We start from the raw sequence: 27,333 nt of genomic DNA, 5'->3' as shown, positions 1-27,333 counted from the left end.
GCAAACAAATTTCATATGCCTGTCCTTCACACACATGCTCCCTCTCCCCCTAACTACTTGAAGAGCCAAAGTAAAATAGAAGTTGCCAGAATTTTTTATAGATGTATGGCATTTAATATTTCCTGAATCTCTTGAGGAATGAGCAAGCTATTCCTCTGAAGTTGAAGTAAGTACAACAACAAAATGCCATGAGAGACACATCCTTGAACCCAAACATTTATTTCAATTAAAATAACCAACGGAAAACAGTGCCAGTTAATATATGATGACAGTGTGTAATACCATTATGTCAAGGTCAATATCAAGCAGGCTACTGTAAGTAGAGTTAACAACACTATAATAGCTGAATTGTCTGTCAAATTGCTTACAGAATTTTCCAGTAGTCATGTCTTTTTAAGCTTTATTTCATTTTGGAGATGAAAAGCATAGCAGTGGAAAAGTTGCTGTTCCAGCTGAGGATGTGTCTGGACTATAGAAGCATAGGTAATTATTTTTTCATTAATACTAGTCAGGCAGTGGGGGGATAAAAACATGCTTTTTAATAATCCCTAAAGTGACTACATCTATTTGGAAGCTGTAGGACCACTTAAGAGAAATTACAGATATATTATTGTTTGCACACTGTTCTTATTTCAAAACACCTCAATATATGATTTTTCCTGTTGTCTTAGAGCTTGCAGTGTTTCGTCTTGCAGAATATAATCTTCTGAAGACACGTGATTTGTTCTTAGAAACTGAAAAAATTCTATACACAATTTGAGACAAGTTTAGTTACACCATAGCAATAAGAAACTATTTATCTGTATTTTTAAATCAACATGAATTTGAATGAGGCCTATATTTCCTTCATAATAGATCATATATTTAGACACACTCATTACTAAGGTGGACAGTTCATTGTTCAGGCAGACCAGGGCTGACTGGAGAGGAAACGTGGAATGTAATTTCAACATGCTGTCTTGAGGGGATGCTGCTGCAAAATAGGTTTGTTCTTTCAACTTCACAAACAAATCTTTTGCCTATCTTCAGCTTTTCCTTACAAAAAATATGTCAGAGCTGATTTATCCCCACTATAATGACAGGTCGATTGACCTTAAAAGGAATAGAAAAAATTAAGTGACTCAACGTGTATCCTGGATGAGCAAATGAAAAATCTCAAATTTAAGGAAGTTAATGCTCCCACATGCCATGAAGAGCAGATTTTCAGGGAGTCTCCAAAGTCTTCTGATGGAAATGAAAGTATGGATACAGTTCCTCTTCTGTAACTGCATAGGGTTCAGAAATAAGTCTGTTACAATACACATATGCTGACTGTAAAATAAAAATTACATCCACCTGCCTGCCTTTACATTACTTTGTATTGTGAACTGAAAGCTGTTGAGAGAGAAAGAACATCAAGTTCTACAAAGTGTTTTTAGTGTACATATACAATAATAACATGTATGCATGCTCACATTTTTGTATGTATAGTTTTGTCATCTTGTAGTGCTTCTACACATATCTACTGATTGGTGGTGTCAATTAAAAGAACAAGTAATTATGTCCCCTTTCCATTTATTATTTTTAGCCCCAGGTCAGCTCATCCTGAGTTTTCATGCTGTGATATTTTCACCTAAAAACAGTGTTTCATTTGTACGTGATGTAAGTACACAAAGGTAAGACAACAAAACACAGTGGTAAGACCACACACCCAGATACGTCACGTTGCAGAAAAGAAAACCTTTAGTTACTAAGTATGTTCCAAATGAATATACATTCCTTGAAATAAAAAGCTAATAGATATTTCAAAAAAACAAGGAAGGAATTTGAAAGTCTGAACAACAGGATATATTTGCAGTACAACGTTAAAATATTTCATCTTTTCAACCTCTAGGGGGGACTGTGTTTTCAGTGAACCTGTCTGAAGTATTTTCTTAGTCTGCAGCAGGCAGTTCAGACTATTGCTAATGCTGGCTGGAGCGACTCAAGTAATTCTCAGTTTGTGTATGAGTTATTTCTGGGGGAAAGTAGCCTGTGTCTGAAATTACTTTAGTCCTAAAGAGCCAGACTGAAATCTCTGTTCTCACTGCAGTCTGCGGGCATTCTGCCTGCTACTGATTCACAACTGCAGGATTTATTCCTATTAAAAAGCAGTTGTGTAGCTGAAAAAAATAATGCCTGTGGAGAAATGTTGAATTTATAGCTATGGAAAATACTGTAAATGAACTAATGATGAGGTGGATTAAGTGACATTTTGAATTGTGATTAACAAGTAAATTCTCATGCATAAATTTCTGGCTCAGAAAAATAAATCAGTCACAGGCTGGGAATCTTTTTTTTTTTTTTTTAAATAAAACTTCTTAGGGTGAAAGGGAACAACTGAAGCGTTCATGAAACTTTGGTCTGTGGAGACTTTGTGACTCCCATAAGGCTGAATGCAATTGTTCAGGTAAGTAAGGACCACATACTGTGTGCCAAGCCTTTTTCTGAAAGTATCAAAATTGGTCTTTTGATGCTACTACTGCTACACAATACTGGCTAGATGCCTTTGTTTCTTTTTCTCTCATGTTTGCCCTGCTTCTCCTAGTCTTATTCATTCCCAGCAGTACTTTACCTCACAAGGAGCACTGTGAAGGGATGGCAGCCTAGTGATTTATGGGCTTACTATCTCTTCCGTTGTGTTTACACAGCTTATGCTGAAATAAGACAGCTAGGAGAGTAGCATGGAGCTTACACGTAAAATGAAAAAGATATCCTGATGGGGTAAGGAGGGAATCAAGAGAGATCTGTCCAGATTTCAGTGTTGTAAACACATCTGTAGAGTCACCATAAAGCAGTGACTGCAAAGGTCAGCATTTCAAAATGTGTCTTAAGAAAATGTTTTTGCAAGCTTTGTGGTGAAGATGGCTGGTGTGTTGTATATTGTAACATTCTGCTTAATCTCCACTATGTTATATGGAGTCATTTACAACAAAAAATGCCTGACATAACTTACAGTACAGGAACATACAAAACCAGCTTCACTAGGGTGGATGTTTATGTAATCTTCAAGAACACTCTGAAGTTTGATTCAGTAATCAAATAAAACTATGTGAGAGGCACATTTCTCAGAGACAATACCCATCCTTGAATTTCTGAGCTTCTTTATTTTACTGAGCCCAGTTAGATAAATGCTTCCCCCCCAAAAAACCCGATTTTTAAAAAATTACTACTTCTGTACAGTCTTATCTGCTGTTTTCATTCCACTCCTCAGTTGTAATTGCACAAGTGCTCCCAGCTTTCTTTTCTGTAATCAAGGCATCTCAAAGGTGAGCAGATGGTCACCCCAGGAGTAGAATTTTCCCATTCACAGACTGTGCAGTGAAGGCAGCAACAAAAGTAAGTTTACACATACTGTCCTGAGGACGACCTCTTTGCTGAACTAAACAAACCTCTTCTGTGAAGCCAGGAGCAGTTCACTTAACTTTCGATTGCAAACCTGGCACTCTCCATGTAACCATAAAACATCAAACTGCCTTTTTCTGGGTTTGAGGACCTGTGCTGTAATGGGGCACAGAAAATTCCACAGAGAGCCATCCTTTAGCATTTCTCAAAACATTATGCACATTTCACAGTGACTTTATTCTTCATTCCAGAAGAGGAGTGTGCATTCTAAGTAGGTACTGACAAAATCTTAAGCATACGAACATTAGGACTAGTAAGTAAATTGAGATGAACAGGGATGCATTTAACATGCTATAACTAGGCAGTGTTCTCAAGATAATTCAAAAGTTTATCTTTCTTATTTTCCCAAGTAAATAGTATCAGAACAGTGCTCCTTGATGGGGGGAACCTCTCCTGCTTGTGGCATGAAATTGTGGTTCTGAGACACAGCGGTATAGTAAGTGACAGAAAACTCCATCTGGGCTTTCTTGGCATGGGGGTCTCAGGAAGACCCCAGAGAGATACAGGCAGGAGTCAGGGATCTAGAGCTGGCTTCCCAGCTTGTTTATGCCGTTCTGATGGGAGCCAGGCTTCCTTGCTTGTAACCTGTCACAGTGCCCATCGGAGTGCTGCCTGCATCCCCAGCAGTGTTGATACTGCTGATACCTTACCCAAACCCCTCGGCAGGGTGGGGGGCACAAATGCTTCCTTTATGAAGTAAAAAGGCATCTTAGCCGGACTGAAGCAACAGAAAAAAAAAAAAAAAAAAAAAAATAGAAGAAGAAAAAAATTATAAAGTGCAAGGGGATCCCTGCGATTCGCTTGGCACCAGGCGAGCAGAAAGACACTGAATAGGCACACATTTAAGTGTCACATATGCAATTAGCACAGTAGCCCCGGCCTGCGGTCTCCAGGCCGGCACAAGAGGTGTGCAGGAGGGGGGGGGCGGCCGGAGAGGGCGGGCGGGGCGGGTGGAGGGAGCGCCCGGGCCGACTCCTCCCTGCGCACAAACCCGGCCGCACCGCCCGGGCGTGCGGAGAAGCCTCTGCCGCTCCCGCCCTACTTAAGCGGGGAGGGTGCAGCCCGGTAGCCCCGCCGGGGGATCCAGCGGGGGGGCGGGCGGGGGGAGAGGCAAAAGAATTTAGTAATAATAATCTTATCTATAAGAGAATAAGACAAGCAGAACTGGGATGCTCCGTCCGTAACCTGCAGGCTGGGGCAGGTTGTGAATTCGCCCAACACCTGAGAAATAAAAGCACGACTGAACAATTTCGAGGCGGGGCGGGGATAGGGGTACCGAAAAGTTTGCCTGAGCTCGGGCGTCTCGTGGGGGGGCCGGGCGGGCGGGCGCGATGCCGCCCTGGCTGCTGGGCAGCCTGTGCTGCGTGCTGGCGGCACGGGCAGCGCTGGGCGGCGGCTCCGCGGGCGCGGAGGTTGCGGAGGAAGAGAAGCTGATCCGGGTGCTGGTGCTGCTGCCGCAGGACGACGCCTACCTCTTCTCGCTGGGGCGGGTGCGACCGGCCATCGAGTACGCGGTGCGGAGCCTGCGGGAGAGCGGCGGCGGGGGCTTGCCGCCCGGCTACGCCTTCCAGCTCACCTACGAGGACTCGGCGTGCGGCAACCGCGCGCTCTTCAGCCTGGTGGACATGGTGGCCCTGCACGGCCGCCGCCCCGACCTGCTGCTGGGGCCCGTCTGCGAGTACGCGGCGGCGCCGGTAGCGCGGCTAGCGGCCCACTGGAACGTGCCCATGCTGTCGGCCGGGGCTCTGGCCGCCGGCTTCGGCGCCAAAGGCGGCGAGTACTCGCATCTCACCCGCGTCGCCCCCGCTTACGCCAAGATGGGCGAGATGCTGCTGGCCCTCTTCCGCCACCACCAGTGGAACCGGGCCACGCTGCTCTACAGCGACAGCAACCCCGAGCGCAGCTGCTACTTCGCCATGGAAGGCGTCCATGTGGTCTTCCAGGAGGAGGCCTTCCACATGGCCGTGCACAGCTTCGACGAGAGCAGCCGACACCTCGACCTCGACGACATCGTCCGCACCCTCCAGACCGGCGAAAGGGGTGAGTGGTGGCAGGGTGCCGCTCGGCTCCTCAATGGTGTTCGGTAGCTGCTGGGGTGAGGGGACAGGGTGTTGGGGCAGTGGGAACACCGGGGAGGAAAGGTCCTACATGAGGGGCAGGCACCGTCACGTCCCAGTTCATGGAGAATCTCATTGCAGTGCTGTGCTGTGCTGGCATCCCCGGGCCAGGCATCCCCTGACCCAAGCCAAAGTTATGCCCGCAGAAGTTCATTAAAGCTTCACCTCCTGTGGCGGGAGGGGAGGCTTGCCCTCAGGGACTGCGCTGGGAGGGCTTTGTGGCATAGTAAGAAATCATCTTTCTGCCGGTGGCCTGGGTTACCCAGAACTGTCCTTAGTTGCAGAGCAGCAAATCTGTTGCTTATTCTCCGAGATTTTTGAAGTGACTCTCTGTAAGTTCAAAGTCTAAGCAAAGATGTTTTCTTCTCACCCTGCTGAGTCTTGCTGTGGGGGTCCTTTTCCCCACTCCTGCCATTGAAGCCCCATCAAGTGCTTTATAAACAAATGCATTTAGGGTGAGCAGTCAATTTGGGAGATGTGTGGATGTGAAACACGTGAATGTGTGAAGTAATATTGCCACCAACTGTTAGCAAAACAAAGTGGAGATAAATGGCTTGTATAACATCTTGGAAAGTCACCCCTGGGCTGGATGAATGACTTTACATCACGTAGCAGTAAAATGCTCGAAGTGCTTTTGGGACGTGCAGATTTCTAGCTAGATGTGTTTTAAAGTGAGCTCCCAGAACAATGAAGGCTTATCAAAAAGGCATTTTTCTGTTAGAGGCTTTCAGCAGCCAGAGGCTTCCCCAGTAAATTACTGCAAAATAATAAAAGGTGGGGGGGAGAGGAATGCAGTCTCGAGTTAAGGAGAATACTTCAGTTGTTTTCCAAAGAGATGGAAGTGTGCAAAGTGCTTTGGTACTGTTTTTAATCCCTGATTGTAGAGCGTAGCATCAAAATTGTAGCAGTACAGATCATGCCGTGTGTGAGTGCCCCAACTGGTCTTAGAGTGCAGAAGGCTGTGGACAGAGCAGGCTGGCTTACGCTGCTGAGAAATCCTGAACGGGTGCAGGCGTGTCTGTGAGATGACTGAGGTCCAGTAGCACGTGGCTCTCTTAAGTCTCTCTTCACCAAAGCAGGTGCTTAAAGTAGAGCTTCCCTAGTAAGTGCTGTTCGGGGGAGTATACTGAAAGAAATGTGTCAGTGCTACAGCAAACTGCTACGTGGGAAAAGTTGCTTTTATTTTCTAGCCAGCCTAACTTTTGTGCATATGTTTGGATTTGCTGATAGTAAGAGCGTAGCAGCATGCTTACAGTAGGAAAAGATGAGTGTTCACAGCCAAAGGGAGCTGTGGCTGTGCTGTGGGAATGTAACTGATGGCTAAAGGCAGCTCTCCAGACCTTGCTGACCATCAGGGAAGAGAGGCTTGCTTTCAGCCTTGGCTGAAAAGCTTCACTGAGCAGAGACCTTTGGTCTTGCATCATTCTGGAACTTGCAAATTACTGAATAATAGTATCCCTCTGTCTCTCTTCCCTCCCACTCTTTGTGCCCTGTGGGGTCCCCTCCCTCTGTCTCACCTGTCCTTTGTCCTCTGGCTTATGTTGCTGATTTGAAAGGCAGCAAGGGGAGACCTCCAGCTTCCAGTTGTGCCTCTCTGACTTCTAAGACTGACTGCAGGACTCACCTGGCATGTTACTCTAGGCTTGAAAAGTTGTCCTGCTGCTCATGGCACCTTTCAGGCTGTAAGAATATTGTAAAACTTATACATCATGGGAAGGATGCAGCATGTGCTTCAGATGAGGTCTTAATTTCTCCTGGGGGAAGAGGTCCCTCCCACAGGGCAACAGATCTTGTGGGCAGCAGGTCACAGTGCAAAATAGTTTGTAGGAACATTTTTAGTTGCTTGCTTTTCTAACCAGTTTTTAAAAGCTGTTATGTCGCACCTGGTGTGCCACTGTCCTGTGCTCTGACCCTCCAACTTCTCAGTGTCCAGAGATTGCTGCTGGTGGTGGTATTCATGAGCTGCTCTGAGTGGGACTGGGCTTCCAAGCAAATCAGAATTCATACTTAAAGCAGCTCTCCCAGAGCTGGGAAATTAGATGTACCTTGGGACTTGGTGCAGAGGCTGGCCCCATGGATCAGGTTGCTGCTAGCTGGAGGCTTGCACTGAACTCTTGGGGGTTCAGGAGGCAGGAGAACATTCAGCTAAACACTGTTATTTGCCAGTGGCTGCCTCTGCAGTCCTGGAAGCTACTTCAGAAGACTCATGTCCTGGAACCACAGCAAAATCATGATGAAAAATATGATGATAAGGGTTAACCACTTGTCTGTAATGAATTTCCGTAGTAGTACAAGCGTCTTTATAGGCTCAGCTGATGGTGTAGGCTCAGGTTCACTGTAATGGTCACAGCGCCAGGACTGTGCTTAAATGTGTTCTGCTGATACACATAGTCCAAGGGATGCGTGTAGCAAAGGGTGTGCTTACTCCTTTAACTGGAATTTAAACTCTTTAAGTATTTGCAGGGTGAGTTAATAACCCTAGTCAATAAATTCAGAATATTAGTATTAGAATTAATGCAGTCTGTGTATATTATACTGGAGGGAGAACATTTTCTACGTGTTTGCACGTACACATTGTATGTACACAATGGTAAGGTACAGATGCAGATTGAATACACATAATTTACATTTTTGGAAGATTGTGAGAGACATCCAAATAGTTAATATTACTTCCTTTACATTCTTTTAGAGGCTTACAAGGTATGATTTAATGTATTTTAAAGTAGAATTTTTCCCCAACTCTTTTTTTTTTTTCTTTCCCTTTTGCTCAAGGTCTTTTACTGGTGTTGTGGGAATCTCTTCAATTCCATCTACAGATCATGATTTTATGATAGATATGAATTATAAAGGCTAAGTCAAGGGAGAATTGAGGGGGCAGCAAGGAAACATTTCAAAAAGAAATCTCTCACCTCTACTGAAACTAGGAACAGTAAGACAAATTTGTTCCTGATGTGCATCTGGAAAAGATTTGATCCAAATTTTATTGTAAGAAAATCTTTTTTCTTCTTCCTTTCCTTCATGCTAATATACTTCACAATGGTCATGAAATATGTCTTGCTCTGTTGCTCTGGAAATTATTATATTACTCTGCTATAATCAGTAGGACAGAGCTGAGCACAGTATAACTTTCCTGAAGCGTGGGGATGTACTGAACGTGACTCACCCCAGCAGCGCATCTGGAGCTTTATGCCTGTGATGGCAGCCAACCAGTAAAACAATGGGAGGCAATTCATTGTATGCGAAAAGATTTGGCCTGTTTGGCCTTTCCATTTCTTATAATAGCAAACACTTCTACCCAGAAAAACTGAATGTGGTTTTGATTCAGTTTTATTGTTGGGGTGAAAATACTTGCCTACATTATTGTAGCTTTTGAGCCCTACCATGCGTGACGGTGTTCTTGGAAATGTGTGTGCAGTTGGTTTCAAATCATTGTTCCCAACAGGATCTCTTATGACTTTGCTGTAGGACATATTCCTGAAACACACGCTGGTACTATACTCTGCTGCTCCCTCTGATGTCAGTAGCTTCATACCCATAGTCTTGTGATCCTATATAAAAGTTTACAGTGTAAGGTATGCAGTGTGGGAGGTGCCTCCTCATTGCTGAAGACCTTACCTATTTTCCCTTTGCAGTGGGAAGGGGTAACAAGGAGAGTCATTCCCCCCTGCCCAAAGACTGGGGAAGAGACCTCTTGATTCAGACTTGTCACAGTCTGGATCATAGCGTCCACACGAACCATACCTGTGGTATTGTGGATCCTGTTGTAGCAGCAGAGCCACTGCTTAGCTCTAGGTCTGTGATGCATGAAGCTCTGTGACTTCTACTCATGTAACCCCCTTTATTCTTTGCACTCAGAAAATGGAACTTGCATTGCCCGTTTCTGAATATTAAGCATCCCATCAAAGGTCATTTCCAAGGCTTGTTATATAGTTAGTTGCTGGAGGGACAGTCACATCCTGGAGAGGTTTGTACTTCTACCCCTAGGGAGGCATCTTGGGAAGGTGTGAATCAGCTGCAGAGATGCTGCTTCCCCCTAACTGTAGAGAAACAACAAATTCCAGACCAGATACCTTAATTTTAGGTGACTGAGGTGTATGTGAGATGTATCTACACCAAACTCTTCAATGGAATTGAAATTAAAATGCCACTGTAATGTCATTGCATCACCTTAATTCTTCATTAGATGTTACAGCAAAGGCTTGTGCTTGCAACTGGCTCTACAAATAATATGCAGCTGAAGAAGTTTGAAGCTGACCTTATCACATATTGCAGGGGTAAAAAAACTTATATCACACACCTGACTCTGTCTAATTCTTTCCAGAAAAGACAAGGGACTAGGAAGCTCCTGTGTGTTTGGTACCTGCCGTCTCTCAGCTGTTTGGGAAATCAGCTTTGTTTGCCATCTGCGTTGTCATCTTTGTTGCGACATGGGGAGGACAGCTGGGGTCACTGTCTTTGGCAGTGTTCATGCTTAACAGGCTGTTCCCTGAAGTTCTTAAACTGCTTCTTATCTGTGTTTTTCCATTTTCTTCCACCAGTTGTAATCATGTGTGCCAGCGGTGACACAATCAGGAGTATTATGTTGGCTGCTCATCGGCAAGGAATGACCAATGGGGACTATGCTTTCTTCAATATTGAACTCTTCAACAGCTCATCATATGGTAATATTTTTCTTGCCCAAGTATGTTGCAAATTCTTCTGCATGCCAGTTAGTATTTTTAGATTTGTTAGCATCAAAATACACCACAGCAAGTCCCAAAATACACCAGTATCTCTCCCCCCAGTTGCAGTTACCTTCCACTTGGGCTGTGGTAGTATTGCAGGAGATAAAATCAACCTTGTGGCTTTAGTTGCCACTGAATGGATCACGAGGTGCCAAATACTCTGTAGGCGTTACTTCATGTAGTTATTTGTATGGGGAGCAATAGACACAGACATTGGTTATCTCAGCTAGGTGTGTGTGCTCAGCTTGGGGTTGCTTGCACCATCCCCAGCCTTGAGACGGGCAAATCTCTGGGCAGGAATACTTCTAGAGCTGAGTTGTGGCAGCTGCAGGGCCTGGGTCTCCAGAAGTCATCTCTGTGGTGGGGAATTCACACAGCTGATTTGTTTCAGCTTTTGATCACAACCTCCAGCTGCAAAAATACTCAGTAGAGTTGTGTTGAAGTGAAAGCATTGGATCAACATAGACACTCCAAATGTACTAGATCAGAGTGGATAAAAGTGGCTCATTTTATCTTAAGTAAAAAAGATCAGACTTGTCAAATTAAAGCCTAACTTTAAAATGTAAATTAAATGTATTTTCTTTTTGAAATATGCCAGTGTTCAGTTACATTTATTATTATGGCAGTGCACAGCAGGGTGAAAACCTGCTTTCAGCTGCTAGTGCTGTCTCAGTTAAATTCAAATTAATAGTGGAGCAATGCACTTGGGACCAGTTTTTACCTGGGAACTAGGTTTTGTTGACGTGGCAACATGGCTTTTGAACAGAGCAGCCTCTTTTGCAGGCTGCATTTAACTAATCCAATATAGTAATGAATTAATTTCAAATTGAAAACCAAATCGGTGTTGAGAAAGAACGAGAACTTGTTTTTTGTTTTTGTTTTGTTTTTTTTCCAAGCCTAAAAAGGCTGACAAACGGGAATAATTAAAGTCACATGGAGGATGTTTTGTTTATTAAATCAGTTAATTTAAGCTAAATTCTTTTGCATAAACTTTTGGTTATCCATTTGCCAAGATCATTTTTACAATAAACAGTTGTGTTTTTTGAAAAGCTCTATAATGAGCGAATGTAGCTGTTTAAATTTGGAGATATAGGTACCTCTGTGTATGCCTTGGAGCTTAACTAAACAAGTGGCAAGTTCTGCCAGGTGATAAAGAGATCGCTCAAATAACTAAAAAAGATAAAGTTGCAGAACAAGATCAAAGCCAATGGTTCAAATCAAGGTTTTCTTTTTGCTGAGTGTTGAATTTGGAATGACTTCATCCCTTGTGGCATAAGCAGAATCATTTGGCATTGCAGCCTTAATCAGAACCAGGGCACCTGTATCAGCAGTCACAGAATCCTGAAATTTTGGCTCTTCTGTAGACCCTGGGAGCCGTATAGGCTTGACTTGATTAGCAGCTGCTGATCAGATAACCCCTCTGGCTACCAGCAGTGTCTTGCTACCACTGCACTGCTGTTGCATTTCATCTCACAGAGCAGAAATGCATCAAAAGTGATTCACTGTAGAGAAGTAGGCATCCCTGGACAGGGATTCCCGTCATCCTTAGATACCACAGTGGCTCATGAGTCATCCCCTCCAATGGGTGGTTCCTTGCCTTGGCTGGAATGACTTCTGGGAAGCACTGAAGCTGGCTGGGGCAGATGATACCCGAAGTTCTCCTTGAGCAGGGGATGCTCATGTAGAAACAGCAGCTGCAGGGGGTGGGCTGCTGTGTTCTGTAATGGTTTTGCTTTCCAGGATGCTATTTGTTAGGCTGTAGGGGCAGTTGCAGGAGGCACTGTTGGACTCTCCAGGCTCAGCACCCTGCCCTGGAGGGCCCCAGCATCACAGCAGCTGTGGAGTGGAGTGGGTGTCCCCAGTGGACAGCACTTTGTTCAGCTGTGTACAGGGCAGTGCTGTGCCATGCTGGTGTGGGACCTCCATGGAGCACAGTGATGGGGGTCATACCTGTGTGGTCGTGTGGGAGTCTCAGCAGAATCCTCCTTTGCATTGTAGGTAGTCCAGCCTTCTTTTCGCCTTTCCAAGGGATTAATGAAAACTGTCTGCCTTCTGATGTGGTTAAAATGTTAGATTGTGGCACTTCCTGACATTTCTAAGTAAAAATTCTTTAAAACCAATTTTGCTGGTTTTTTGTGGATATGCTACCCGTGAGGAGTGAAATGACTCCACATCAGAAGTTTACATTTGTGCAGATGGTCATCACGTGTGGAAAGCATAATAGAGAAATGTGGAGAAATTCCCCCAAAATTCCTTGTTCCATGTGGCTGGAGATGCCAGATTCTGTGCCTTATAAAAGGTACAAAATCCAGGAGTCGGTGTGATTGACAAACTGGCACTTTGCCTTTGAGTTCAGATGACCATGTTGCAGTTTGTTGTTGCCCTCTGCCCTGAATATTTTTAATTTTTCAGAAGAGCAGACGTATTCAGTGCCAAGGCTGCAGTAATTGCACATAAGTACATAAAGTACAAAAGTACATAAATAATCCATGAAGGAATTTAAGTATGTAAATTATTATAGCTACACTATTATGCAAGTTTATGACAGGATTTTTTAAAAATAAATATTTATAGTATCCAAGACAGAAACGTACTCACATTCTACCAGCACTACCATATTTTTGTCTACAATTTCACTCTTCTTAGCCATCTCCATTTGTAAATACAAAGCTGTAGCAAAGCTCTCCATGCTTCTTGAATATTACACCTCAGAAATGCAGGTACTCTGCTGGGGCAGAGGCTTCTCAGCTTTAAGGGCTGGGGAAGCTAGCAAGATGTGCTACCTTGCAATTGCCAGCTGTGTGTATCTTTCTTGTTGGAAAGAAGTAACAAGAATGGGGAACAGGCAGTGAAGGGAATAGGGCTATGTCTGAGGGCAAAGCCAGACTGTGGGTTTTAGCTGCTCTCCAGAGTTTTCATCAGTTCTGATTAATTACTGACGTCAGTAATTTTTACCAGTTAAACTTTGTACTGGGAGAGAAATCCCTGAACAAAAGCAGATGTATCTAGAACTTCTTCCTGAGAGAATTAACAAGGTTCTTGGTATTTATAAAAATTATAGTCATGACTGCTGCTAAGCTGTAGTAAATAATGTTTTGCTGGGGTGGAAAAGAGAGGTAAAAGGACTGAGGTGATCTGTGCCTCCCACCCTGTGAAGGGAGTGACAGAACCTGCCCTGGAACCAAAAGCAGCAGGAGGAAAGAATTGTCTAAGACTTGTCTTACAGAATAGTGCAGGTCCTTTGCTCCTTTCCCTCTGCTCACTGAGGAACCAGAGCCATTTTCCAGTTACATGTGTTGTCAAAAAAAAACCAAAAACAAAAACAGAAGCAAAAATAGTCCCATCAGCAGTGCCAGGGTACTGGGAAAACAAAATGCAGGCTCTGTAGTCACCTGCTTTGGGGGTAATGAGGTGGTCCAACCTGGTTTCTCTGGCTACCCTTGCAAACTTACTGTTAATCTTCATCCCCACTTATTTAGCCATGATGGGGTTTGCTGCTGTTTGTTGAAAAATAAAATTACTGTCTGGCGTTTAATTATTTGTAAGCGTTTCAAGGCTACCACTGTTCCCTTTAGACCTCTTATATTTATCATTTATGGAGAATAGCACAAAACCTGGCCTAGGGCAATGTGGACCTTTGAACTGATCTTGTGAAGGTCTGAATCAGGGTCTTAGGACCTGGTCTTAGGTCAGGCTCTGTTAGGCAGAAGAACTCCTCTGCTAATAAACAACCAGTAAGATATGCTGCTTTTAAAAAAATCAGATGACTTTACTCGTGGTCTGAGTTAAATTCTTCCCCTGCTGTGACAGAAAACATGTAAATACAGCATATGTGCAGTATCCCATTCTATTTCTAAGTGTTTCTTTGCTAAGAGCAGGGCTGGTCTGGCATCCACTGCATGCATGAGTTTCTCCTTAACTGGAGTGGAAGAGCTGTGGGAGAAGTAGCTGTACCATCTGCCTCCCGCTTAGGATCATGATTATACTATTGACTTTACTGGTGCCTTTCTGACTGTCCAAGAGTGTTGCTTGTAACAAAAACTTTGTGGTTGAATCTTCCCTCACTTGTTCTAACAAAAATATCTCTACGTTCAAGATCTGGCACATATTTTTAGCTCTGAGATGTCTTCATGCTTAGGCTTCATCCCACCCTTTAAAAATAAGCGAGCACAGCATGGGGGTAAGGTTGTCCTTCTGCTTGCACATTCACTTCCTACCAGCTGTTCCTCCCTGCCCAGTTTCTGCAACTCTTGGAGCAGGTTCAGTTCTGCCTTGTCATCTCCCCAATGTGCAAGAGAGGGGACTTCTGGGTGGAAAAGGAAGGCAATCCTGTAATGTTACCTAATATGGAGTTGGAAATATGCTTTTTTTCCCCTTAGGAAATGGCTCTTGGAGAAGAGGTGACAAACATGACCTTGAAGCTAAGAAGGCATACTCATACCTGCAAACCATCACTCTGCTGAGGACCGTGAAGCCTGAGTTTGAGAAGTTTTCCCTGGAGGTGAAAAGTTCTATTCAGAAGCAAGGTCTGCATGAGGATGACTACGTAAGTACTCAATGGCAGGTCTCAGGTCTTAGCATCTTTGAAAACATGCTCCTAATTAAAGCAAAAGTTGTAGGTAGGCCTTGTCAGGACAGAATTACTTGGGGTTAGTTGTAAAATCCTACTGTTGCCTATATGATATCTTTTCTTTTCTTTTTCTTTTTCTTTTTTTTTTTTTTTTTGGTGGGTAACGCAAAGAGCAAGAGTACACTTGGTCTAGGCGCACTGAGTCTGTGCACCACCATCAGAGACCAGTTGTCCTTTCCTTATCCTCTTGTTCTGAAGGAAGGCAAATTGCCAAGTTTCTCTCCCTCTCCCACTGGGCATAGAACTATATTCTTTTTTTTTTTTCTCACAGTACTTTTTTTTGTTGGTAGAATCAGATCTTGGAAAGTTTACAGGCTGTATTGCAGCTGATTAAGCTTTTCCTCATATGAATGAGAAAAGTGGTTTTACTTCACAACTAAGCATATTTAGGTTGTTGCTGTGGTTTATTTTAAACTGTCAAAAATATCAGTGTGGCCTTTGCAAGTTGTTTTAAGTATAGAGAAATGCCACTGTCCTCCAGAGATGGAGATTTCTTAATATCCCCAAATGTGGGAGGAAGATGCTTCTGAAAATTGCTTTTGAGCTACTGCTAAGCTAGTTCATTAAGCATTTGCCCAGAAAAGTCCTCTTTGAAAGCAGGAATGTGTAGCACATACCTACAGGGATTTCTGCATGCTGATACAAGTACTTCCCAGACAGCCAGCCTTCCCCATGATGGGGAGTAAACTTTCCAGATGGGCTTAAAAAAAAATGAAAAAAGCTTGAAGGGAGTTTGGTCAGTCTTTAGCTGTGAGAAATGAGACTAGGAATTTATGCCTGAAACTCTGCAAAGCAATCTAAACCCCTCATTCACCAGCTCCCACTTAGGTATCTCTTGGTATCAGTCATTGTGTCCCTCAGATGTGGAAGCATCATCCTTAGTTTGAAGTACAAGCTTTTGAACTTCTAGTGCTGTGTTGATCAATGACATTTCCTGCAGAGCCTCATCTGACTTGAGAACACCTCAGGAAACCTGTGCTGCTTAGAACATAAATATATTTTATTTTAAAGTTTACTTAAAATGTTAAGTTTGAATTACATCAGTGGCTTAAGCTTTTTCCTGTGAAACTTTGAAAGTCTAGGCAGGCAGAAATAATGTATTGTTGTCATTCTTTACTTTGGGTTCGTGGAGAAACGCCAACTGCCAAGTTCAAAGAGCTGCTCTCTGAAGAACCTGTGAAATGAGTTTTAAAGAAGGCATGGGACAGAATTTTTTGCTGTTCTCCCTTTTTCCTCTGTGTGCCCTTTTTCAGGTGTTACTTAGCCATCTTGAAAATCTACTAGGTGCTCTTGGTTATGGTTGGTGAGAAATGTGATTTTGAATATTAGAGATGCAGTCATCCACAGTTCTGTGGCTTTTCTAGCATGGGCAGTGTGTCATTTCCCCAGATGAGAAAAGTGTTAAGCTGCTGAGAGCTCAAGGTGCTGTCCTTTATGGTTTGAAGGCAGGGAAGGGGGTGGTTTACTGTTCTACAGGATGAGGACACATTGCAAACCCTGGGCAAGTTCAGCACTGGTAGGTGCTGGATGGAAGCATCTTTTAGGGTCAAGCAGAAGTGTATTCCTGAGAGAGCCAATTCCCCCGTGCCAATCCAGGGGTGATTTTTCAGGCTAATGTGTTTGCTGGGTCCTCTTTCCTCACTTCATGCAATCAACCCTCCATGCTGGCAGTGGTCCTGGCAGTAACTGGGTGGGTATGAAGGTGCCTGGCTCCCTACATCTTTGTCCTTCAACTTCTGCCTGGCTCTGAGGGCTGCCTCTCCCTATATCCCCTTTCTTCCTGGGATCCAGAGCTTTTCATCTTGCTCCAAACAGTCCCTCACCCAAACCTGTCAGCCTTTGCTGAGGCCAGGCAGTGGCATGAGGCCCCTGATGGTCCTTTCCCTGCTCTTGCTTTCCCACCTGGCTTTCTGCACCCTTCCCAATCTCTTCTTGTCAGGGCTGTAGGGATCTGATGTTCCCTGTGGAGGAGCTACAGGTCATGGCTATGGGGGAAGGAGGTTTGTTTTCAAATGCAGAATGTGCTGGTATTACAGGGATGCTTAACTTACATAGATCTCAGCAGGGTCTCAGTTACCTACTTTCTCACAGCCTCCAATACCCAGTGGGAAAATAATACTTCGAGAGGGGTGGCCCTGGGTTCAGCAGAGTAAAAAAAAAAACAGTAGCTGTGTTACTCATTAACAATATGTGAATTTTAACTATCTGGTTCTCTTTTCATAATTTATGATGAGTTCTACATTTCCCCACTTTGGATAGCAGGGAAGATGCTTCATTTTGCCTTAAGGGATGATCCTGCTGCCATGTTTAGAGGAGAAACATTTCAGGGCAGCCTTCAGGCTTAAGAAAAATGTCCATTTTAAAAAATAATGGAAGAAAATTAGAAGCCAAACTGACAGCCAGTTCCTTCCTCTCTGAAATATATGTGGGTAGTGGGCACCTTACTAATAGTTTTTCATTTGGCAGCATGGGAAGAAGGTGGCAATTTTCACTTGTGTGCATGCTAAGCAAGGCTATGTCCTCCAAGGGAAAAGCCTGGGAGGGGATGCCCTTCAGCTTAGTGGGTGGGAAGCAAGAGAGATGGATTTTTCTTTGCTAAATTCTGTTCCTGAAAACAAAAACTCTGGGCAAAGACAGTGGCACAGTCCATGTTAAGTGCTTTCATAATGCTTATAGACTTCTCTAGCTGTGTCCCAAGAAGATGAACTCAGAAGCAATCAGTGTTTCTTCTCTTGTGTGGATTTTACCAGTGTCACAGGAAAACAGGGCCCCAAGTCTGAATTGAGCATTTGCTGATGTAATTATTTTTTTCAAGAAACATCCTGTGATTCTGTAGAAAGCCTGGCCGTTTTATTTCTTGCCCACCTGGAGATGCCTTCTTTCATAAAACAGCAGAAAAAAGAACAATTTTTCCAGTCTGAGGAATTCAAATTAAAATTTGAGGTCACGTATAAGGACAGTGGGATCTGTTCCACAGATTATAGTAGTTTTCTCACTTCTCTCATGTGATGAATTACCAAGACATTAACAGCAATGTGTCCCGGTCTCTTCCTCAGTTTAATTGCAAAATACAGGACAAGTTCTGCTTGCAGACCTGCAACCCAGCTGAGGCAGACAGCAAGGGGAATTGTGTGCGCTTACTATAAGAAAGAATTTGAAACTGTCTCTGAATAACTGTTATTATCTGCCAACAGATACTGTAGTTAAAAAAAGGTTTATGAATACATAGCATTAAGGTTAAGGTATATGCATAAGCCATTTTTATTAAATAATGCTGAACAATTAATGAATTGGTGGTAGTCTGCAGTTTGGGAGCTCTTAATGCACCTTCTGTTCCTGACTCAAACCTAGTATTCAATAAATGTTGGTTGTTTTTTTTTTTTTATGTCAAACTCAGTATTCTGAGCTGGGATGATTTTACAGGCTGGGATATTTGCTCTTCTGAGCACCCATGGCTTATCTTTTCTTTTAATTTAAAAGCTGAAAATGTAACTAATTAAACAAATATTTCTGCTGTGTTAACTACATGACAGCATTGTTCATGAGATGAATGTGTGGGTTTTATCCTGTCCACAGCCCTTTTCACACAGAAAATGAGCTGCAGGAGAAGGGAACTTGAGCCCAAGTTGCCTGTAAAGTTATCTCAGTGAAAGAATGAATTACATAGATTAATTAGATTAGTGAGATGCTCCTACCTAGTAGAAAGGACAAGTCTTTTATTTAACATTTTCATCCCCCTGAAATGAGAAATGGTCCACATAAGAGCAACTGTTTGAGCTCCAACAGTTAACTACAAAAGCTACGTGGGAGGTAGCCGTGCTCATAAACTTTATCATCTCATCCATAACATCTGTGCCAGACTCTTCCCCATGTGTATTCTTTACGTCAGCCTTTTAATTAGGATTGTACACCAGCTAAGATAAGGGTTGGGAGAACGGAGTGATTCAGTTGTGTCACTGAGACGCTGAAAATGTAACAGTTTCAGCAGTGTAAGTCCCACTTGTCTTTTTTCAGGCACAGGCAGGCAGGATTAATGACAGGGCAGGCTTTTGTGTCTCCTCTGACTGCACCAGAACAGGAGAGGGTTTAGGGGAGATTATTTTTTTTTTTTAAAAACAAAACCAACAAAACCCTGCCAGGGGATAATTTGTTCTAATGAATAGGTCTATTCAGCTTCTGGAGTGCTTTGCTAATTGTATTTGGAAGAATAAAAACAAACCGCAAGCTGCTTTCAGCAGCCGGAAAAAATGGATTCACATGCCAGCTCATTAACAAGATGAATTCTATTAGTAAAACATACTTAAGATTTTCTTGACCAGCCTTTCACCCTTTGGAATTAATGAGAGTTTCTATAATTTCTGTAAGTGCAGTGTTGAAACGTGGGCAGCTAAATTTGGTGAATGCAGCAGGCACTTCTTTTTTTGTTGTTGTTGAAGTTAATGCTTTCTCAGCAATATGAAAGACCATCGTCATCCACATCGGGGTCTTAGGCAAAACTACAGCATGATACTGTGTTATTTACCATCAATAGATGTCATAGAGGACAGTAAAAGAAAGAAATTCTTTTTCTCACTTTCCAGGGATTTCTGTTTAGTATTTCCAGACAATTTTTGAAGCTGTTTTAAACCATAGAGATATAATAAAATTGTAAATATACCTGAAAATAATAACATCTGAACTCTATGGGAATGTGAAATTTCAGAGTTGATCTTCACATATATGTTGTATATTTTCCATAGCCCCATGTTTTCACTTGGGTTTCACAGATATTCACATTCCACTTTACTAAACAGATGCTCAGACACTTATGGGCAAGGCACTCTGCCTTTGAAGTACTTGCTAGACATACACCTTACTTTCCACTAATACAGTGTGAAAAATATGTCTTCTAGAAAAGTTCATTACCTGTTTTTATTTTTAATATCTCTCATGCCATTTGCATTGCTAATGGTCCAAAAGCTAACTTGTCCCATTGAGGTCTTGCTTTTATGAAATATTAGGATTTTTGAATCTGGTATTAAATGGTCCTCACACTTGGTTCTGTTTGAGTGAAGGATGTCGGTCTCATTTTGCAGAAAGTGACACAAAATAAAAGGCCTTTGCTAGCTAGCAGCTAATACCTTTTCCTGTGAGCTACAGGTAGCTTATGAAAATAACACTCAGTTGAAACTTTCCTTTTTTACAGGAACAAACCCTCAGCTCAACAAGGCTCAAATGAAGGAGAAGGTTTGGGTGAGCCCATCTCATGTCAGGATGCTATTGCAGCCACCTGGAAGCTGTTTTCTGGTGGGAGTGATGTGCTTGCTAGATGGCTGATGGCATTCTCCAACCTCCGTGTTTCAGAGAGTACCACTGTGCTTGTAGCCTTGAGCTGCAGCAGCATAAACTGGATTAGGAGTTCAGCGTTTGGAATCTGTCTGAGCCAAAGTGATCAGGAGGGTGGCAGGGGTTGTGGAAAAGAAGATAATGTTTTGTTTTCCTTAGGGGTGTAAATGAAGGACAGTTCTTAAAGGCTGGAAATCCGTATTCCTTGTTTGAGAGCTCCAGGGCAGAAGAGGTGTTGCCTCCACAGGGACAGGTACTGCAGTAAGGTGGTTCAGGGCAGCTTTCCTACTCATTTGAGCTATTTATATGATGAAAGTGATCCTGTATGACAGCAGGGCAAGGTCCAGTTTCATGACAGTGAGGTAACAAGTCTTTCAGTATAGGTGCCAATCAGTAATACCTCAAGTCTGTGATCTCTTGCTATGTTGGCACATTCGTTTCTTACAGCTGAGTGCTAGCAGGTTAAGCAACCTGAATGAGGCTCTGAGAAAGGCTCACTCTCCAGGGCAACAAATCTTATTAAGAGGAGGACACACCAGCCTCATGTGGGTGAGTCAAGCGACCTGAGTGTGTGGGGTGGTGGAGCAAAGGCAGGCAGCAGGGCCTGGGCTTGTTCTGCCTGGGCTGTGGGAGAAGATGGTTGTATTGTGCTGCCAGCTGTGCTTTTTTTGCTCAGTGGATATTTAGCAGTCTCTCTACTCTGAAAGGGTTAATGTACTCAGTCTGTAAGGATGGGCTGTGTGAATAAAGGCAGTGGTGTTCCTGTGCACATAAGGAGCCATAGGAACCCACAGGAGGATACTCCCAATGTTCCTTCTCTCTTCGGTCGATTTTTTTTTTTTTTTTTCATAAGGGAGAGAAGCCTGAGACAAAAATCAAAAGGTTTAGTCCATTCCAAGAAGAGCTAATATATCAAGGCAGATTGAAAAGACAAGGACTGTCTATGTCCCACAGCAACTGAATAAGAGGGGCATGAGAAAAGGGCCCTGGACAATGGGAGGAGGGTAGGTGAGGAGCTCTGGGCACCCTTTGCTCAGCAGCTGGGAACAAGGCAACATTCAGTAGGCAGGAGGACATTTACATTTGATGGGACACAGTAAAATGCCTCCAGTTAGCCCACCAGACTGCAGAATACAAAATACCTTAGAAAGGAAAATCAGGATATCAGGGATCAGACAGTCAATAGGGAAGCTAGAAGTTAAAATTGTGAGGGTTTAGCCTTTTGGAGGGGCGGTAAAGCCTCAAATGTTGAGTCATTAACTACAGCATTGCTTCTGGAGAGTGGGACGACATGTTCCAGTTGTGTAGTTGAAATATTACTGTCTGCTGACAGGTACATGTCAAAATCTTCTGAGATAGTTGCTGTACCTCTCCTGTGCTAGTGGGATCCTCACTCGTATGTCAGCAAAAGGATGGTAAATCAGCCACCTGAACACCTTTCATCAGATACCCAGCATCTGAAGGAAAGTCAACACTAATTTTTAAGTCACTAATTTTTAAATTATTTGGAATAGAAGCATGATTAATAGCAGCCTGAGGGTTTGCATTAGTTCCATGCCATTAAGATTTACAAGTTCCTATGCCCATTTACCCTGATATTTAATAAAAGGATCATTTGTCATGGCAGCCTCAGCCACAGGTGGTCTTTTCTGGCCGATCATTCCTTTTTGACCCAGTGGTACCCTGGGTGTTGTCAGGTCATCCCTCTCCCCCAGTACCTGGGTTTCACCTCTGGGGCACACATGCCTGCCCCAGTATGCCCTCCAGGCAGGGTAGGGGAAGGGTGGAGTCCTTCAGATTCCCTCAAAGCAGGGATTTGGTCTTGAATTTCTCTCATGCTAGCACAGCAGTTGTAGCCTCAAGGCCATCAGTTGAAAGGGGCAGGGGATTTGAGAGGACTGGCTCCCTGTGGGGTTTTTGTAAGGACTTGATTTTGTCTCCATGCTTCAGGGAGTTGGTTACCTGGCTGTGTGAGAGTAAAAGGGTCACATCCATCCCTCCTTCCTCACCTCCTCTGCTGGCAAGGGCAAGGCGGGTTGCTGGTGCTTATGAATCCTGGTTTTGTGCACCCAGTTTTTTGCCAGGTACTGAGTAAGAAGCTTAGGTGACTAATGCAACTCTAATAATACTTTTATGCTAAGCACTAGTTTTGGCTGTGCCTAAATCATTGATGTTTATTCAGCCCTTAACACACTGTATTTAAAGAGAATGGTCTGCTGGGTAGCCTTTGCTAACCTGCTGCGAAGCAGAAATAAGATAGTTCTTTCATCAAATGGCTTTGTACCACATTGAAGATTTCACCAGCCCACACTCATACTATTTCTTCATCAGCTAGTGTAAATTCAGGTAAACTCAGTTTTAATGTGTGAAATTGCCCAGCAGTGGTATAGAGATCTTTCTATTCAATTTTGCATGAGAACTGATGTGATCATGAAAGTGTTTTGTATAGAAAATAAGATATTTCCATGACTTTTGTGGTTTGGTGATAATGTTAGAAAGCCAGAACCTGAAACAATTGCACATTGTACAAGGATAAACATTTAACAAAAAATGTCCTTCCTGTTTGTCCTAGCTCTGCATTTACTTAAACCAGGCAGCTTATTTTAGCAAGTGGAACTGATTTTTTCAGATGAGTGACTCTGTCATCCTTAAAAGTGAAATACGTTCCTGCTTGAAAAACAAACTTGCTGTCTGGCATTTAAAACTTAATATCTAATGAAAGGACTGAGGATTTTTGGTTACTAGGTGTTTATATGCAATCAAAATGTCCCAAAGGTTGCATAATGCTAACTTAAAATACAAGCATTCATTACAACTGTATAACAGGTCATCATTAGGCTACCAATGAAGTCCTTAGGAATATCTACTTAAAACAAGAGTGCTTTGATTTCTGTGTGTTCAGATGACAAGAATAACTTCTTTAATATCTCTCATGTTTCACCTCTGTGACTAGACGGATAGTTTCTGAATATAGTTTTGTAACTCATCACAAGAATGACCACATAGTCTGTTAGAAGGCAGGAAACCCTAAAAAAGTAGAATGGTTAGTTTTTAAATTACAACTATGCCTTTTATGGTTAAGATGCCTTCAGTATTGAAGCAATTATAGTACTGTGTGCTAGAGGTTCTTTACATTTATTGTTTATCTGGAGTTAGAGGTGTATTATGAACATAGGGAGGTGGATTGCACATTAGTGCATTTGCTGATTCTGTCCTTTTTTTGTGATAGGTGGCTTCGAGACTTTTAGAACTAAATTACACTGGTGGGTAGTATGTGAGTGAAATATACATAAAAGAAAATTTCTCCTGGATGTAGGTAGTTCACTTCTAATCCAAAATGCTGCTGCTCCAAACCTACATTGATTGCTCTCAGAGGATAAAGGGTCTGGATTCAGCTTGCAGAAGGAATCAGTGAGTGTGTTGAATAGAGTCAGGAATAAATCCCACACAGGTTTGCAAGGAGAAAATCTGTTTTTAGAGGTGCTCCCCATTGCAGGAGGGGGAAGATTTCAGCTCATTCCCCTCTTGGCCATGCCAGAGGAGGTCTGGGGGTAATCTGAGACCCAGTGATGTTAGGCCATGGGTTTGGTCCAAAGTTCATACAAATCAGTGACAGTAAGAGCCCCATCACATGATCTGACTGTGGGTAAGGCTCTAAATCTGCTGTGGTGGAGATTTTTCTGCCTGTGTTTAATGGAAGAAACAGGTTTTGGCTTTATCTTGGAAATTTTCTGGCTGGTCTGTTGGCAGCAGGCAGGAGGGATTTAAAATGGTTTTCTAGATACTCATTGGAGAGTGTTGTAGGCAATAAAGAACAGGAGCTCTCTCAAGCAGCAGTGTGGAAGAGTTCCCTGGTGCCCTTGCACTTAGTTGTCTTGGTGCTCATTTTTTAGCTGGTGTTTCACAGTGCAGCTCCCCTGCAGCCTGGGGCTGAATAGGTTTCTGCTTCAATTCACTGTTGAGACAAAAGATCGAATTGTGGCTGCCCCAGCAGATGACAGTGAGTAAATCTACCAGGTTTTCAAGGATGGGATATTAATAAAAAAAAGGAAGAGAGCATGAAGAATGAGGAGATAAAAGAGCTAGTTTTCTAAAAATAACCTTCACTGACAAAATGTGCCCTGAAATGGGCAGCTTTTTAAAATTAAATACCAAACACTGGCTGTTAATTTATTTTTCTTTTATTCTAGTTAATTTATTTTACTTCAGCAGACCTTTTGTGGAACAAAGGCCTAGCTTCTGGTCCCTATCTGGCTTTAAAGTGGATTGGAGTTTGTCACTGGTGGTATTTGAGTCCCGTTGGTGTAAGCATCCTCTTGTTATGTGGAGCAAAGGTAGCAATGCATGCCAGGGGTGCACATCAGCTTGTGCCCCAGCTGGTCAGATGCATGGTTGAACAGTGCAGGCAGGCAAAGGCATGGTCTTGAAGAAAAAGGGTTTAGCTGCAACAGAGCACCTTTATGTCCAAATCAAACAGAAAGGGCAGTAAAAGCAGGAATCTCTCTATACATCTTATGTCTCAAATGGCCCTTGCAGGATATTTCATGGCAGAGGTGCACAGCTGATGGGATGTGACAAGTGCTTGCTCCCCAGTGGTAATCATCACCCGTTTTTTTTCTGCCAGCACCTGCTTTCTCAGCTTGCACTTTGATCAGAAAGTCCTGACATTGGGGCCACATCGCCTGGCATCCAGAGAGCTTAGGGAGAGGCACACATTTCCATCTCTGTATTCAGTGGTATTACTAGCAAGAAGATGGAGACAGGTAGGCAACCTCATTGGAAAAAGCCCCTGAAAGGGAAATGATGCCTTGTCCAAATGCGTTGTGTAATTTTTAAGCCATCAATTTAAAGCAGAGTATAAGCCTCCGTTTGCAGAATTCATATAATAAAGAGACATCTGCCCCTATAAGAAAAGTCCTACATACACATACACACTGTCTCCCCGTGAAAGATGAAGTTGATGCAGCAGTATTTGAATAAATCTCTCTTAAATAGGCACAAGGTTTTATATTACGTGACATCTTACACTGGCAAGTGCTCAACATCTTTTTTTTTTAGGGGAGATGTGGGTTCCAGCCCCAAAACACAGATGAGAACTGGGACAGTTATCTGTCATTTAGCTCTGGTTTCATGTGTTCTTGAGCAGGTACCAGTTTATGTATTTAGAGAGCACTGATATCAGTGAATACAGTGAGGGAGTCTGTCTTTGGCTACAGCTGCATTGCCCAGAATTTGGCATAACGCCATATGTTCTTTTTCAGTTGTAAATTAAATATTGAGGAAATAGCCTTCCCTGGAGAAGGCACGTGCTTCTATTATTTTTCTCTTTCCCTTCCTGTTCCTTTGAACCACTAAGGTCCAGCTCTGTTAAGGAAGCATACTGGTTACTCAAGTGAACAGACTATTTTTAGTACTGGGCATCTAAACTTTTGATTAACTGTTTTACAGCTTTATTGTCCTTGCCAGTTGCTGTACTGATTTCAGCGATGAGGTCTCTGTGGAAGCAGGTCACATTGTGTCTGTAGGCACACTGATACATGCTCCTTATGACAGCTGGCTATGGGGTGGATCCTGTGGCTTTGCATTTATTGTACTTGGGAGTCCTTCAATTCTCAGTCCCAATGCATGGGAGTAGCTGTTATCCTTAGCTGTGATTTAGCAATGCCATGAATTCCAGTTTCATTGTGGCATTAAGAAATTACATGAGGATATGAGAAGCCAGATGGTGAGTTAATGAGAACTGTGATAATCCTGCTATGATGGCAACATGCAGGATGGTTATACCAGTAGGAATAATAAGTTACTGCAAAGCTGAAGCTGTACATATCATTGCTGGCTTGAAAAATGCTCTGCCTATTTGCAGGCACATTTGCAGATATGAGGATATCCTTCCCTCAACTTCACATTCTCACATCTCACTTCCAATGAGTTTCTCAATCATTTTATGCAAACTAAAATTTAAGAGAAAATCAAGTTTGTAACAACCATGTTTTGTCTTAAAAAAACAGATTAAGCAGAATCAGTTGTACCTGTCTGTCACCTCCTGTATGGGGATAATGAGCACCTTGTTCTGGATTTTTGCAGCTCAGAGCAAGGGCAGAGCAACTCCTTAAGGAACTGCTGAAGGCTGCTGGCCATCCTGGGAATACAAAGGGGTACTTGTAACAAAGGCATCAGCAGTGGCAATGACCTGACTGGGAGCTTGTAGCATCAGTAGATGGTATCAAAGAGTAAATTCTTCCCTACAGAATTATATTAAGAGTATATTATTGGATAGTGAGTCAATTGACAGAAGACAGCCAAAGATAAAATGTCAATAAAAGCATGGGAAAAAGTAAGTTATGTCACGGTTTCTTGGAAAAGCTCATAAAAGAAGGACTGTAATTGTAATTGGACTGGTAAGGAAGGATTACGAAGAGAGAGCAGGCAGTTAATTTATGACTGCTTAGAGAAAGATTGTTGTATTGAGACACGATGAAACAACCTGAGGTAGTAGGAAAATACCTACCCTATAAGATACATTGCTGTGCTAGAGAAGTCCATAGTCATGAACTAGTTGAACCGACTTGGCATAAGATTGTTTTGAAGTACATCATATATATATATATATATATATTTGAAATAAAGTTGCTGTACTTGAACTTCATTGTCATAGTTTTACTGTGTCATGCTGTGTATAGTTTTACAGTATAACACTATTACTAAAATTAATGAGTACAGTAAGTACTGTACATGAGGTTAGATGAGCTTCATGTGTGTATAGGATCAGAGTTCTGTGCCTGATTGCTTCATCCCTGTTCATCCCTGTGGACTAATCTGAAATCAATGAATTGATTAGGTCACTCAAGCATCATGTCAAGTACGTAAACTGGTGAAATTTTTGCAAAACATGTGCCACGCAATCCCCAGATTTTGATTTTGGCAGGAACTGTAGTTTCACAGCCTGAAAATCACTGCAGGTTAGTAGATTCAGAGGCGCAGTTTGGGGAATAATAGATTTTTGCATTTGCAGTAGATAAAAAGTGATGGTGATCCTTCTAACCTAGCACTGAAGTGGTATGAATTGCTGTAATTGCTGTGATTCAGAGCTGGGCAGTTCCCAGTGGAAGAGACT

The 27,333-nt window shown here is 42.8% G+C and overlaps 1 protein-coding gene across 4 annotated transcripts in view; it reads left to right on the top strand.

Annotated features, from left to right (window-relative positions):
* The first annotated feature begins 4,550 nt into the window (after positions 1-4,550).
* The window catches only part of NPR3 (natriuretic peptide receptor 3), a 105,179-nt gene continuing 82,396 nt past the window's right edge, over positions 4,551-27,333 (top strand). For all 4 annotated transcript variants that reach the window (XR_011723148.1, XR_011723147.1, XM_071729879.1 and 1 more), the window contains exons 1-3: positions 4,551-5,463; positions 10,079-10,201; positions 14,644-14,810. Coding sequence is in view for 2 of the 4 variants with exons in the window: in XM_071729879.1 (XP_071585980.1) it covers positions 4,755-5,463; positions 10,079-10,201; positions 14,644-14,810 (999 nt within the window). In the remaining 2 variants the exon portion in view is untranslated. The remainder of the gene's footprint in view (positions 5,464-10,078; positions 10,202-14,643; positions 14,811-27,333) is intronic.

Source organism: Heliangelus exortis, chromosome Z, assembly GCF_036169615.1.
Source record: "Heliangelus exortis chromosome Z, bHelExo1.hap1, whole genome shotgun sequence".
NCBI classification, from domain to species: domain Eukaryota; kingdom Metazoa; phylum Chordata; class Aves; order Apodiformes; family Trochilidae; genus Heliangelus; species Heliangelus exortis.
This window is presented reverse-complemented; position numbering and strand designations above follow the sequence as displayed.